We start from the raw sequence: 15357 nt of genomic DNA on the forward strand, positions 1-15357 counted from the left end.
AAGGAATAATGATTTGTTGGAAACTTTAATTTTTGTTTTAATTGTGTATTTGGTTATTTAATTTAGATATAAGACCCAGAAAGTTTCACTTAGAAAACATCAGCTCAAGCCAGGCTTCTTAAACAGGAAAAGGCATGTTGGAGAAATTGAGAATGTCACCAGGCCTTTGGTGGGAAAAGGAGCCTAATCATGTTGATACCTGCTAAACCTCATGATCGAGATCATGAGGTTTGTTTAAAAAAATGTATTGAACGCATAGAAATTCAAGAATTTTCTCTGAATGTGAATCTACTACTGTTTCAAAATATTTAGCAATGGCTCAACTTGCAATCCAAGAACTTTTGCCATGCTGAATTAAGTTCCCACTCATAAATCTAATATTCTAAGGAGCTTTTTAAATTTTCCAGCATGACATTTTGGAGCAAGTGTCAACAAATTATGTTTTGGTTAACTGGCACATTGCAAATAAAAAAACCCAGAAAAAAACGTGCTTGAATAAGCATATCAAATAAATATTTCATTTTAAACTCAAATATATAGAGCATTCAATCGACAAGAACCCATCTGTATGGGCCAAAATTAACGAGGGGAATTCTTTAGACCAAACATCTGGGGACTGTACAGCTTTCTCTTTGTTTTGCAAAGGCTACAAATTTCTATTAAAATATGTTAATTTGGCAAAGCAGGTGTGGTATTCTAATGAAGAAAATTGTCTCGATTTTTACTTCAAAGCAGCTTATTTCAGATGAGATGAAATACTCTGTTGCATTAGTTTCACAGATCTGAGGATTATAATGGCAGTTAATAAAACTGCATCAATTTACAGAACAAAGGATTAAATCCACACTCATTGTCACGCTTCTGATGTTTCCGACCATGTCTGGTGGGACAACAGCACATCTACGGCTCTTAATTTAAAATAATAAGACGATATGTTAAGTGGAAGTTAGATCTGCCCTTTTGGCAACCTTTTCCATGCTCTGCTGGGCCAGATGTAAACTTCTGTGGCATTAGTATGCCTTTTGTAGCATGGCTGCCCATCAGATGAACATTTCACTGCTCTGAAATAGAAGGGAATCATTAGTCAGATTCAAATAATCAAAGATCAGAGAAATAGGGAATGAAGCTAGCTCATTTAAATCCAATAAGGTTTGCAATAGCAGGTTGATTTAAATTTTATTTTCACATGCTTGATTTCCTTGTCCTTTGTATAACATCCAGGTTTTTTTCATGATTTCTGTATCTTGTCCTTTACCTTATGTTGATGTTTTGAAGCAAAAGCAATCAGTCAGCATTTCGGGGTAGGAATACTCAATTTTAATGCACTTCCATCTGAGCTAAGAGGTGCTCATAAAGTTTAGCACCCAATAATTGCTTCAGTTCTTTGGATTGCACATTAAGTGAAAAGTAATTATCATTGCGCAAAATTTGAATCTTAGACCAGGAACAGGCCCTTTTGGCTCATAAACTCTCTTTTGACTGTATATCATTCCATTCTCTGCATATTCATGTTTCTGCCTCGAAGCCTCTTAAATACTGCCATTGTGTCTGCTTCCACCACTATGACAGGCACTCACCACCATCTTACTAAAACTTTCCCCATACATTTTTTAAACTTTCCCCCTCACCTTAAATGTATGTCCTCTTGGATTTGACATCTTTCCACTTGGAAAAAGATTCTGACTATCTACGCTATCTGTGCCCCTCATAATATATTAACCTTCAACATTAGAAAAAACCACCCACATTTGTCTGACCTCTCCTTGTCACTCCTCCCCCTTAATTCAAGCAACATCCTGGTAAATCACTTTGATACCCATTCCATTGCCTTGACACCCTTCTGATAATGCAACAACCAGAATTTCACACAGTACGGGTGCAGCCCAACTAAAGTTTTGTGTCTCTTTTTTTCTATTCAATGTGGCTTTTTTGAGAGTGGAAGATCCAATGTTACTTTGCTGTAATATGCATTTGTGTAGCGAGTAAGTTGATATTTAATTTTTTATTTACATCATGATGGTGTTAAAAGGCTGTTTTGTGGTTTGTTTGGATTGGGTTGAATTGATTTGTTGTGTAGTGGTCAGTTAGCCTGGCTAGAGCAGTTGTTATTAATGGGCTTAATCTGGATAAAGTTAGTCAATTTAAATGGCTGCAAGAGGCCATTAAATATTTGAGGATAAAAGTAGATAAGGATTTATGTAATTTATATAAACTCAATACTCCAGAAAATTGAGGAGGACCTTGGAGGATGGAGAATCCTGCCCATACATTTGGTGAGCCGAATTAATTACATTAAAATGAAGGTGATGTCAAGACTACAATATTTATTTCAGTCCATACCCATTCAGTTGCCCCAGGGCTTCTTTAAGATATTCAATGGATGTCATTAAGTTCCTGTGGGATGGTAAAGTGGCTAGAATCACCATGGAAAAGCTGATTTGGGATTATAAATTGGGAGATCTAAAATTGCCAGATTTTAAAAAATATTATTGCAGCCCAGTCAAGGTTTATCACCTCACTCTTTGAGGGAAGGGCTACCCCCTCCTGGGCGCAAATTGGACTACACATGGTAGAAGAAAAGATGGCAGGAAAGTTAATATATAAATTGGGCACTAAATTGATAGAAAATGGATAACCCCATATTAAAACATGTAATTCAGATGTAGCGAATAAAACAATCAATGTATCAGCATAAAGGTATCTCCTAAAGCACTCCCCAGAACAAATGACTGCCCATGACTTTGGGTAAGGCCCTGGACACCTGGTGCTGGAAGGAGATCAGCTAAGCAATAAAAATTACTTGTCTAATAAAATTTTCTTCTGCTGTCTTCAGCTAAGATCTTCCTTAAGTGATCATTTGGGACCATCTATGGCCCTGCCCATGTGGAGTGACATGGAGATTCTAATTTCAAAGGGGAATATAGGTAAGTTCATCTCTATAATGTATCTCCTATTCCAAAGTGAAGGCCTGAAGGTGGGCTTACACAAGTTGATGGAAAGGAGGGAGACGGACTTGGGCACAACAATCCACGAGCAGTGCTGGTCAGATCTGTATCTGGACAGCATCACCACAGTTATTAATCCCAGGTACAGGTTGGTGCAATACAATTCCCTGCATCAACTGTACCTCACATCACAAAAATTACATAAATCTAAACCAGAAATTTTGGTAATGTGCTTTAGGTGTGGTGTGGAAATTGGAACCTTTATCCATTCAACCTGGCTGTGTACAAAGGTGAGATCCTTTTGGGAGGACCTGGGGGATATTTAGAAAAAAATTACAAAAGTTAATTTTCTGCAGGATCTGGAATTGTACCTTCTGGGAATCATTATGGACATATGTTTTAAACTGTGCCAATACTAAATTCAGTTTTTGTCGGTAGCCAGGAAGTGTATAGCGGTCACGTTGAGGTCCGACTCCCAACTAAATATTACATGAAGGAATACGGAAATGCAGAGTTGAATTCCCTTGGAGAAAATCGCATTTGTTAGGATGTGGCAACCCTATCTGCAACACATTGGTTCGCAGATATAATTCTACCTCTTCTGAATAAAGGAAATGCAACAATCCGCTCCAGTAGTCAAATGATTGAGATCAATAAAGTGGGTCATGGCTTTTGTATTTTGTTCCTTAACTTTTTATTTTGGGTTTTTCTTAAGCTTCCCTAAGGGTTTGTGATTTTACTGATATTTGGTTCTTTGTATTTGTTTCGTTTATATAATTTTTTTGGTTGCATTAGGGTATGGGAGGGGGGAGGGAAAAATAGACTATGTTATATACTATTGTTTAAAAAGGTTGGGTTGGTTGTTTGGGTCTTTAAAAATTAAAAATAAAATTAAAAAAATTCATCATTCATTAAACTATCTTGGGATAAGAATATAAGAAATAAGAGACAGGATAGGCGATGCAGCTCCTTGAATCTGATCTGCCATGCAAGAAGATCATGGCTAATCTTTCACCTTGGCATCACTTTCTAGTACTTTGTTCCCTTGTTGTGTTCAATGTTTTTAACAGGTGACTGGGCTGCCAGAGTCTACTTGAGTCGAAAACTCCAAAGATTTTCAACTCTCTGAGTGAAGAAATGTCTTCTCATCTCAGTCATGAATCCTAACTCATTTTAAGACTGACTCCCACCCCAACTCAAGAAAATATCATGCCAGCATCTCCCAGTCAAGTATGTACAAAAATGTATTTGTTTCAACAAGATCATTTCTTATTTTTCTTTACTCTTGAGGTCAGATGCATAATTAAATTAAGACAGCTTTACTTTTCTATTCATATCCTCACAACAAAAGCCAACGTACATTGTGCCTCCACTGTACTACTGCTACAGTGACCTTGCTGCCCTATATTCCCCTGACACTTCTGTATTTTCCTCATATGACACTACCAGCTGGCCATAAATCAAACAATATACGAGGCCCACATGAACAAACATAGATTGTGAACTGCCAGCATCTCAGCATCAATCCCTAGTTTCCCATAACTTGCATCCTCTCAATCCAAAATTCACCTGTTTATTACCTTCTGTGCATTAACTAATCCGCAATTTCTGGCAATACAATAACGACATTCTTATGTGTTGTACTTTTGTTTAATAAGCTGTGTGTATCTAATTAGAGGCATATTAAATCCAAATACAACACATTCACCGGGTTGATCCAATCCGTCCTGCTGATTACAACCTCAAAAAAAACTTAATAGATTTCCCTTTCATAGGTCCCCATTGAGTCTGGGTAATCATTATTTTCTAACTGCCCTGTTATAATTTATATAATAATGCATTCAAGCATTATTGATGTCAAGCTAATTATTCTATAGTTAAGCACGTGTATGTCTCTCTCTCTCTCTCTCTCTCTCTCTCATTGCAATCACTGAGAACCATTCTAGAGTTTTTAAAAATCATTTTGGAAGATGACAAACATTTTTTTTACTGTATACATCTAAATATTTTTAATATTTCAATGTGTTTAGCTATTCTAATATTTATACATATATATATATATATATATATGCTTCGTGGTCCTGGAGAAACGCTATCTTGTCTTCACCATGAAAGCATGGTATGAACGATAAATTAATGTGACTTGACTTGATTTGGCTGGTTGCATCACTGTCTGGTATGGAGGTGCCAACGTTCAGTACAGATCCTTTATCGGGAACCCTTGGGGGAGTGTGTTCTGAATTTCAGACTTTTCCGGATTTAGAAAAGCCAGATTTAAACCCACCTGAATTGTGCTGCTGTATCCACCCCCACCCCCTTCCAGTCGCGCTGCTGTCTCTCTCCCCCCCCCCACCCCCCACCACTCATGCTGCTGGTCTCTTCCCCCCCCCCCCTCACCCGCCCAACTCGCACTGTCGGTTTCTCCCCTCCTCGACCACCCAACTCGCACTGTCGGTTTCTCCCCTCCTCGACCACCCAACTCGCGCTGCCGATCTTCCCCCTCCCCCCGACTCATGCTGTCAGTCTCTTCCCCCCCCCCAATCAGCCTGACTCATGTTGCCGATCTCCCAACCTTCCCCCCGACTCACGCTGCCGGTCTTGCCCCCACCTCGCCCGACTTGCGCGGCCAGTCTCTCTCCGCAGTGCTGGATTTTGGAGCTTTCTGGATGTTAGATGTCCAGATAAAGAATCGTGTCCCTGTACAAGTAAAACCTCCAGTGGGTTGTTAACTGCCCTGTGACGTCACGGGCACTGGACTTCACTCCATCAAGGACGTCTCCAAGGGTGTCTTAAGAAAGCAGCTTCTACCTGCCGCCATGCCATGCCCTCTTCACTCTGCTACCATCGGGTAAAGGGTACAGGAGCCCGAAGCAAAGGCTCAGTGACACAAGGAGAGTTTCTTCCCCGCTGCCATCAGATTCCTGAATGAACAATGAACCACAGACACTGCCTCGCTTGGCTTTTTCTTGCACTGTTTCTTTTTTAGTTATTTTGTAAGGTGGTTTTTATATAAACGCTTACCCCGTTGATGCTGCTGCAAAACAACAAATTTTGCGACACGTTCACGGCAATAATTTTGGATTCAGATTCTCCTTTTCTCCCTCCCAAATTTTGGCAGTGATTTCATCCAGCTTCATGCACGTGCTCCTATAAAGTTCCAGTTGATGACAAACATTATATTCACGATTTCCATTAGCAACTTTTTCTAAACCTTGATGTAGGTCATCTGATCGTGAAATTGCTTAGCTTTTCATCCCATTCATTTTTCCAGTACATTGTCTTTTGACTATTTCTAATTTATTTCAGTTTCTCATTCTCTTCAATCTGTTCCCCAACATTTCCAGGAGATTTTCTCTATTTGCTTCCATGATGACACACTATAGCGCAGAAAATGGGTAATTCGACCCTTCTAGTCTGTGCCGACCATTATTCTGCTAATCCCAATGACCTGCTCCCATTCCATAACCCTCCAGACTTCGCTCATCCATATATCTATCAAATTTACTGTTAAAACCTAAGATTGAGCCCACATTCACTTCAGATAAGTGAAGAAGTTCCCCCAAATCTTTTCCCTTTCACCCAAAAGCCAAGCCCTCTCGTACCTATCTCCCTCAATCTTTTTTGAATTTTGAATTTTTTTTCAAAGATATACATAATAAAATATTTAATATCACAAAAATATATTAAATTTTTTCTTACGTACAGATCTGCACACCATCAGAGCTTACATTTCTTTTAAATATATAGAATACAATTGGGGAAATCATGCTTGGATATGTATTTTAGTAATACTTAAAGTCTTTTTTTACGACTGTATTTGGGCTCCTATATGGTCCAGGTATGGCTCCCAGATTTTTACAAAAGTGTTATATTTATTCTTTAAATTATATGTGATTTATTTTTTCCCATAGGTATACAGCTATTCATATCTGCAGTCCTTCATGTTATGAGCACTTCCAAGTGATTGCAATACATTTTTTTTGCTACCTCCAGAGTATTTTCTATAAATGAAATTTGATATTTATTCAATTTGTTGCTTATTTCCATATAATTACCCAGTAGATATAGATCGGGTTCGCCCGTGAAGGCCATTTCTTTTATCCTAGTTAATTTTTCTGTGATTTCTTGCCAAAATAGCCTCACCTTCATGCATGACCACATGGCATGTAGAAAAGTTCATGTCTCAGCCCCCCACAACTGAAAATACATCTGAAATTTTGGCTTTTGTGGGTTAAGATAAAATTAGTGTAAAAAAAAATTATATTGAGCCAATCCATAGCTTGCATTTATAATTGGTCATGCTGTCCTTAAATCAATCTGACCAGCTTCTTTCTGAAATCACCACACCCAAGTCCGACACGCATCTTTCCCTTGTCCTCTGTAACCCTAGATTTACACTTTTATTCTGGAGAGCATAGTACATTTTTGTTAAAAATTTGGATGTATTCCCCATCCGGACTGTTCATTTCATTTCAATAATTTCAGGTGGGGTCAGCATTGGTCCCCATCTTTCTCTTAAGAATGCTCTAAGCTGTTCCTCCTCCCCCATTGAGTGTATTCCCATTTGAATCCAAGAGGGATTGTCTTCCATCAAGAAGGCTGTGAGAAATCTAGCCTATGCAGCTTGGTAGTATTTTTCTAAATCTGGAAGTCCAAGTCCTCCCAGCCCGGAGTCCCATGTCAGTTTTTCCACTGCAGTTCTTGGTACCTTATTAGAAACTGTCGAATGATTGTTTAATATTTTTTTAAAATTTAGGTAATGCTATAGGGAGAAATTGAAAAAGATACTGCAGTCTTGCTAACTTTCATTTTGCCACAATTAACCCTTCCCAATAAAGTAATCAGTAAGTCTCTTCATTTCTGCTGGTCTTTTTCTATCTTCCCCAAAGGAGGAACATAATTTAGTTTATACAGATTTTGTAAATTGTCAGTTGCTATTACAAGATATATTATTTCACCCGCCTTCCATTTAAAATTACTTCCATTTTTGGTATCTTCCATATTCAAAATGTGTCAATGGCATTATCTCACTTTTGTCAATATTTATTTTATAACCAGATACTCTTCCATATTTTTCCAAAGATTTAGCCGAGTCTGATTGGTATAGTAGCACATCATCGGCAAATAGACTAATTTTTTGTTCTTCTTGTCCAACTTTGAAGCCTTTTATATCCGGATCAGTCACTAAAATAAAAAAGCGCTGGTGACAGGGGCATCCCTCTCTATTCAAGGGGAACACTGCTGACATCTGATTATTGGTTATAGTGTTAGCTTGTGGTTTATGATATAAAGTTTTTATCCAGTTTATAAATGTTATACCAATGTTTTAAACAGAAAGGACCATTCTAAACAGTAAAATGCTTTTTCTGCATCCATGGAGACTGTAATACTTGGATTCCATTCAAATTTTGCCATGTGTATTGTATTAAATAATCTTCCTAGACTAGTTGAGGAATGCCTTCCTTTAATAAATCCTACCTGGTCTGTATGTATCGCTTTTGGTAGATATTGTCCCTTTCTATTAGCCAACACTTTTGCAAGTATCTTATAATCTGCATTTAAAAGAGATTGTTCTATATTTTGAAGTTTTTAATGTTTTTTTTTGTAACACTAATAATTGCGACTGAGGATGATTCTGGGAGGGTTGGTATTTCTACTGCTTGGTTGAACATCCATTAACAAGGGCATTAATAATTCTTTGAATTGTCTGTAAAACTCAGGTGGAAATCCATTCTCCCCTGGTGATTTTTTAGCCTTTAGGGTACCCAAGGGTTTTTCAGTTTCTTCTCTTGTAAAGGGAATATCTAATTGTATCTATTTTCTCTCTTCTCATTTTGGAAGTTCGACATTTGACAAAAATTCTTCCATTTCATTCTCATCTCCTAGTAATTCTGATTTGTACAATTTTGAGTAATGTTGTCTAAACATGTCATTGATTTCCTTTTGTTTATATGCTGGAGTGTCTGTCTCTGTTTTTATAGTGTTTATTATTCTTGATGACTCCTCTGCTTTAATTTGCCAAGACTTTATGTGCCTGTTTACCCAACTTATATTGATGTTTAGTTTTTAAAATAGCTTTTTCTGTTCTAGATGCTTGTATTATATCTTAGCTTTTTATTCTCTAGTAGTCTATATTCTTCTTTTAGTCCTGTACTTGGATTTTTTTTCTAACTCTAGAATATCTTTCTCCAAACTCTTTACTTTTGCCATATATTCTCTCTTAATATTCTTTGTATAGGATATAATTTGTCTGCTCAAATATGCTTTGAGCATGTTCTATATCAGAAAACTATTATTAGCAGATGGCTGATTTCTACCTGTCTCTTTATAACCTTGCAGAAGTCTGTTTTTTAAAGTAGTGTGGTTTTGAGACACCATCTGTGTACATTTTCTTGCTTTTCCATTATTGAGATAGTTAATGTCAGTGGTGAGTGATCTGATAGAAGCCTCGCTAGTTATTCTGTTTTTATCACTCTACTTTTTAGCTGGGCAGACATTAAAAATAAATAAATCCTTGTATGTGAATCGTACATGCTTGAGTAAAAGGAGTAGTCTCTCTTTGTGGGATTTAATTGCCTCCATATATCAATAAGATTTAGATCCTTCAAATACAAAATTGTGGTTTTTGCCACTTTCGCCCTTGTGACTATTCTTGAAGATTTATCTAGTATTGGGTGCAAGCAAAAATTAAAATCTCCTCTGACCAATATATTTTGTCTTTCCTTTGCTGTTTTTAAGAAGATATCCTTCATAAAGGCTTCATCTCAATAATTTTCTTCATCATAAATTTTACATTTCTTCATCAATCAATTTGAACGAATTTTTAAATTTTCTTCATCTTCTATTAATACTGGAGTATTTGTATTAATTAGAATCGCTACCCCTCTTTCTTTTGAACAAAGGAAGATTATATTATTTGTCCTTCCCATCCTCTTTTTAATAAATTATGTTCCAATTTGGTAAGAAGCATTGGCTGCGGTAAGATTATATCCATTTTTAATTTCTTTTTTAAAAATATTTTATTTTTGATTATTTTTTTCAAAAATATACATAGTAACATTTTAAATATACAATATATTAAACTTTTTCTTACAAACACGAAAAAGTCCCTCCCACTGCTCCTCCATACAGACCTGTTCACTGTCAGAGCTTGCATATATTTTAAATATATACAGCAGTTGGGAAAACTACATTTTTGTATATAGTAGTTACTTTTATAACTTTTTCCTTTTAATTACTGTATTTGGGGCCTGTGTGCTCCAGGTATATCTGCTATTTTTGTTCTTTTAAGTTATACCAGCTGTTCATTTCTACGGTCCATCGTGCTGTAAGTAGAGGGGTGTTGGACGTCCAGGTGGTCGCAATACACCTTTTCGCTACTGCCAGGGCTATTTTTATAAATGAGATTTGATATTTGGTCAATTTGTTGCTTATTTCCATAAAATTACCTAGTAGATACAGCTCCAGGTTGCCTGGTTAATTTTTCTGCGATTTCTGGCCAAAATGGCCCCACCTTCCTGCACAACCATGTGGCATGTAGAAAAGTTCCTGTCTCAGTCCCACATCTGAAATATATCTCTGAAATTTTGGCTTCTGATCTGTGTAACTTTTGTGGAGTAAGATATAATTGGTGTAAAAAATTAGACTGAACCAGTCCATATCTTGCATTTATAATTGACGTCATGTTGCCCTTAACCAATCTGACCAGCTTCATTCTGAAATCCAAGTCCGACTACCATCTTTCCCTTGACCTCTGCAACCCTGGTTTTGCACTTTCACTCTGGAGAGCATAGTATATTTTTGTTATAAATTTGGATGTATTTCCCATCCACACTGTTCATTCAGCTTCACTAATTTCAGGTGGGGTCAACATTGATCCCCATCTTTCTCTTAAGAATGATCTAAGATGGAGAAAACTGAAGAAGTTCCCATTGGCCACTCTGTATTTGTGTTTTAAGGACATGAGTTCCTTCCATGTAACAGTCCTTAATATACCTTATACCTTTGTCATACCACAAATTTTATATTCTATTGGCTATGATCATAGACAATAACATTTTTATACAATGCTGCTTTTATTGATATCCCTACTTATTTTCCCTATACATTCATTAATTTGTTGCTACATTCTAATCTCTGCTTTTAATTTCTTTAGGTATGCCAAGACCCTTTTCCTTTTCACCATCCCATTTAACCCATTATATTAAGACTAATAAATGTTAGTGTTTTATCTATACCATTTTTCAACCAAATATTGTATAACAATATCATCTTTCCAATTTTAAAAATAATACTGTACCCTTTCCTTTCTAAGAAACATTTCCCCGTTAAGAAACACACACACACATCCCTAACTCTGACAATGACGCAAACAATAGAACTCAGAAGCCCATGAAATCTTCCGAAGAAGAACCCCTTTCTTTAAAACCTACTTCTCTCCCAGTGCCATTATTAGCCCTCTTAAATCAGGGTCCCCACCACCGTCCTTTTGTTCCAGAGCTCTCCATGTATATTGCAATGATTTACCAATACTACAAAATAGAAAAAAGATGCATCCTTCTGTTAGCCCCATTCCAAAATGGTCTTTTTGATCTTATCTGGCAGCTCAAATCTCTTCACAACTTTCGTAAAAACTCTTCCTCTCTTTATTCTTGAAAATTCATTTTTCAAAATTAAAAAATTTTTTTCACACTGTGAACCATATCAATCAAAATACATACAAACATTTCCCTCTTAAATATACACAATGGCATTTTCTCCCCTCCCCCCCCTACAAACCCATTAAACGTTTAACATATACAATACAATAAAACCATTAAACAATGTCATCACACAATGAAAATAAACAAGAAAATTGTGTCATCTACTTTTACACACTGGATCAAGTCATTTTGTCCTTATCATTTTATCATTTTAGGGGGTGGAGGTCCGAGGCAACCCCTCTCTGTTATGTTCCATGTATGGTTCTAAAATTTGTTCAAATAATGTGACTTTATTTTTTAAATTATATATTATTTTTTCCAATGGAATACATTATTAATTTCCATGTACCATTGCTGTATTCTCAGGCTCTATTCTGATTTCCAAGTTGACATTATACATTTTTTTGCTACAGCTAAGGCTATCATAATAAATCTTTTTTTGCACTTCATCCAGTTTGAGGCCTAATTCTTTACTTCTTATATTACTTAGAAGAAAGTTCTCTGGATTTTTTGGTATGTTGCTTTTTGTGATTTTATTTAATATCTGATTTAGATCTTCCCAAAACTTTTTCACTTTCTCACATGCCCAAATTGCATGTACTGTTGTTTCCATTTCCTTCTTACAGTGAAAACATCTATCTGATAATGTTGGATCCCATTTTTTTTTTTTAACTTTTGGGGTGTGATTTCTTTGGCTTGGCTTCGCGGACGAAGATTTATGGAGGGGGTAAAAAGTCCACGTCAGCTGCAGGCTCGTTTGTGGCTGACCAGTCCGATGCGGGACAGGCAGACACGATTGCAGCGGTTGCAAGGGAAAATTGGTTGGTTGGGGTTGGGTGTTGGGTTTTTCCTCCTTTGCCTTTTGTCAGTGAGGTGGGCTCTGCGGTCTTCTTCAAAGGAGGCTGCTGCCCGCCAAACTGTGAGGCGCCAAGATGCACGGTTTGAGGCGTTATCAGCCCACTGGCGGTGGTCAATGTGGCAGGCACCAAGAGATTTCTTTAGGCAGTCCTTGTACCTTTTCTTTGGTGCACCTCTGTCACGGTGGCCAGTGGAGAGCTCGCCATATAATACGATATTGGGGTGTGATTTATAACCCGTGTAACCAATTATACTGTATCATATGTAACCTTATGTTTATTATATTCTTCATAGTTCCAGAACCTAACTTTTCCCATGTTTCATTTTTATCTTTATGTTTAAATCTTTTTCCCACTTTTGTTTGGGTTTATAGCTTATTTCATCATTTTCCTTCTCTTGCAGCTTGATGTTCATGTTCGTTATAAATCTTTATAATCACATATTCAAAGCTGCTTCCGTGTGGTAATCTCAGTCTGTTCCCCAATTTATCCTTTAGGCTTTCAGTTGATGGTATGCAAACATTGTACCATGAGTTATTCCATATTTGTACTTCATTTGTTCAAATGTTGATAAATTATTTCCCAAAGACAATTTTCTATTCTTTTAATTCCTTTTCTCTCCCATTCTCTAAAGGAAAAGTTATCTATTGTAAAAGGAATTAGCTGATTTTGCGTCAATAATAATTTTGGTAGTTGGTAATTTGTTTTTTTTCTTTTCGAAGTGAATCTTCTTCCATAAATTGAGTAAATGATGCATTACTGGTGAGCTTTTATATCATATCTGCTTTTCAACCCATTTATAAAATATATGTTCCAGTACCTTCTCCCCTATTTTATCTAGCTCTATCTTAGTCCAATCTGGTTTTTCCCTTGTCTGATAAAAATCTGATAAATACCTTAATTGTGCTGCTCTATAATAATTTTTAAAGTTTGGTAACTGCAAACCATCTTGGTTGTACCTCTCTGTTAATTTATCTAACGCTATCCTCAGTTTCCCCCCCTTTCCATAAGAATTTCCTTATTATTCTCTTTAGTTTATTAAATAATTTATCTGTTAAGGAATTGGTAACAATTGAAATAAGTATTGTATCCTTGGGAAGACATTCATTTTAATGCAATTTACCCTCCCTATCAATGTTAGTGGTAATTCTTTCCAATGTTCTAAGTCTTCCTGCAATTTCTTTATTAGTGGCTGATAATTTAATTTGTAAAGGTGTCATAAATTATTATCTAATCTAATACCTAGGTATCGGATTGCTTGTGTTTGCCATTTAAATGGTGATTCTTTTTTAAATTCTGTATAATCTGCATTACTCATTGGCATCACTTCACTTTTATTTGCGTTGATCTTGTACCCCGATATTTCTCCATATTCCTTCAATTTCTTATGTAGTTCTTTTATTGATGTTTCTGCTTCTGTTAAGGATACTATGATGTCATCTGCAAATAAACTGATTTTATACTCCTTCTCCTTTATTTTTATCCCTTTTATTTTCTGTTCTTATCAGTTCTGCCAATGGTTCTATTGCTAAAGCAAACAGTGAGGGAGATAGTGGACATCCCTTCCTAGTTGACCTACTTAATTTAAATTGGTTCGATACATATCCATTTACTGTTACCTTCGCCAATGGTCCATTATATAATGCTTTAATCCAATTAGTATATTTTTCTGGTAGATTGAACCTCTGTAGTACTTTGAATAAATAATTCCATTCTACCCTGTCAAAGGCTTTTTCTGTGTCTAAAGCTACAGCCACTGTTGGCTTCTTGTTTCCTTGAACTGCATGAATTAGATTAATAAATTTACAGACATTATCCGCTGTTTGTCTTTTCTTAATAAATACAGTTTAATTTTGTTTTACTATTTTTGGTACACAGTCGACCAATCTGTTTGCTAATAATTTTGCTATTTTATAATCTGAATTAAGTAGAGATATTGGTCTATAAGATGCTGGTGTTAGTGGATCCTTTCCCGTCTTTGGTATTACTGTAATTATTTGGCAAGTTTTGTGTTTCTTCTATCTGGTTCATTACTTCCAGGAGAGGAGGAATTAATAACTCTTTAAATGTTTTATAGAATTCTATAGGGAATCCATCCTCTCCAGGCGTTTTATTGTTCGGTAGCTTTTTTAATATATCCTGTACTTCCTCTATTTCAAATGGTTTTATCAGTTTATTTTGCTCCTCTTGCAATTTCGGCAGATCAATTTTAGCTAAAATCTCTTCTCTTTTATCATCTTTCCCCTCGATCTCAGTTTGGTATAATTGTTCATAAAATTCCTTAAAGTTCTCATTAATCTCCATTGGATTATATGCAATTTGTTTGTCCTTTTTCCTTAATGCCAACTTGTTCTGTTTTAAGTTGCCAGGCTCATATTTTGTGTTTTTTCTCCTAGCTCATAATACTTTTGCTTTATTTTCATTATGTTCTTCTCCACCTTATAAGTTTGTAATGTTTCGTATTTTTTTTTGTCCTCCAATTCTTTTTGTTATATCATCCCTTGTTGCTAGTTTTTTTTGTACTTACTATCTCCTTTTCCAACTGTTCTATTTCCCGATTGTAGTCCTTTTTCATCTTAGTTACATAACTTATTATCTGCCCTCTAATGAAGGCTTTAATTGCATCCCATAATATAAATTTGTCTTTCACTGATTCCATATTTATTTCAAAGTACATTTTAATTTGGCATTCAATAAATTCTCTAAATTCCTGTCTTTTAAGTAGCATGGAGTTTAACCTCCATCTATATGTTCTTGGTGGGATATCCTCCAGTTTTATAGCTAATAACAGGGGTGAGTGATCAGATGGTAATCTAGTTTTATAGTCAATTTTCCTAACTCTCCCTTGAATAT

General features: G+C 36.1%; 1 protein-coding gene across 7 annotated transcripts in view; it reads right to left on the reverse strand.

Annotated features, from left to right (window-relative positions):
* The window catches only part of LOC138744724 (polyamine-modulated factor 1-binding protein 1), a 640882-nt gene that overhangs the window by 22988 nt on the left and 602537 nt on the right, over positions 1 to 15357 (reverse strand). For 2 of the 7 annotated variants that reach the window (XM_069901306.1, XM_069901305.1), the window contains exon 36: positions 71 to 1061. The exons of 1 other annotated variant lie outside the window; for it this stretch is intronic. In XM_069901306.1, the coding sequence (XP_069757407.1) occupies positions 947 to 1061 (115 nt within the window). In that variant the 3' untranslated portion in view covers positions 71 to 946. Of the gene's footprint in view, positions 1 to 70; positions 1062 to 1196; positions 1256 to 5981; positions 6093 to 10069; positions 10334 to 15357 lie in introns of those variants that run through there. 4 more of the 7 variants (XM_069901312.1, XM_069901311.1, XM_069901309.1 and 1 more) reach the window with 4 other exon arrangements.

This window comes from Narcine bancroftii, chromosome 10 (genome assembly GCF_036971445.1).
Source record: "Narcine bancroftii isolate sNarBan1 chromosome 10, sNarBan1.hap1, whole genome shotgun sequence".
Lineage (NCBI taxonomy): Eukaryota > Metazoa > Chordata > Chondrichthyes > Torpediniformes > Narcinidae > Narcine > Narcine bancroftii.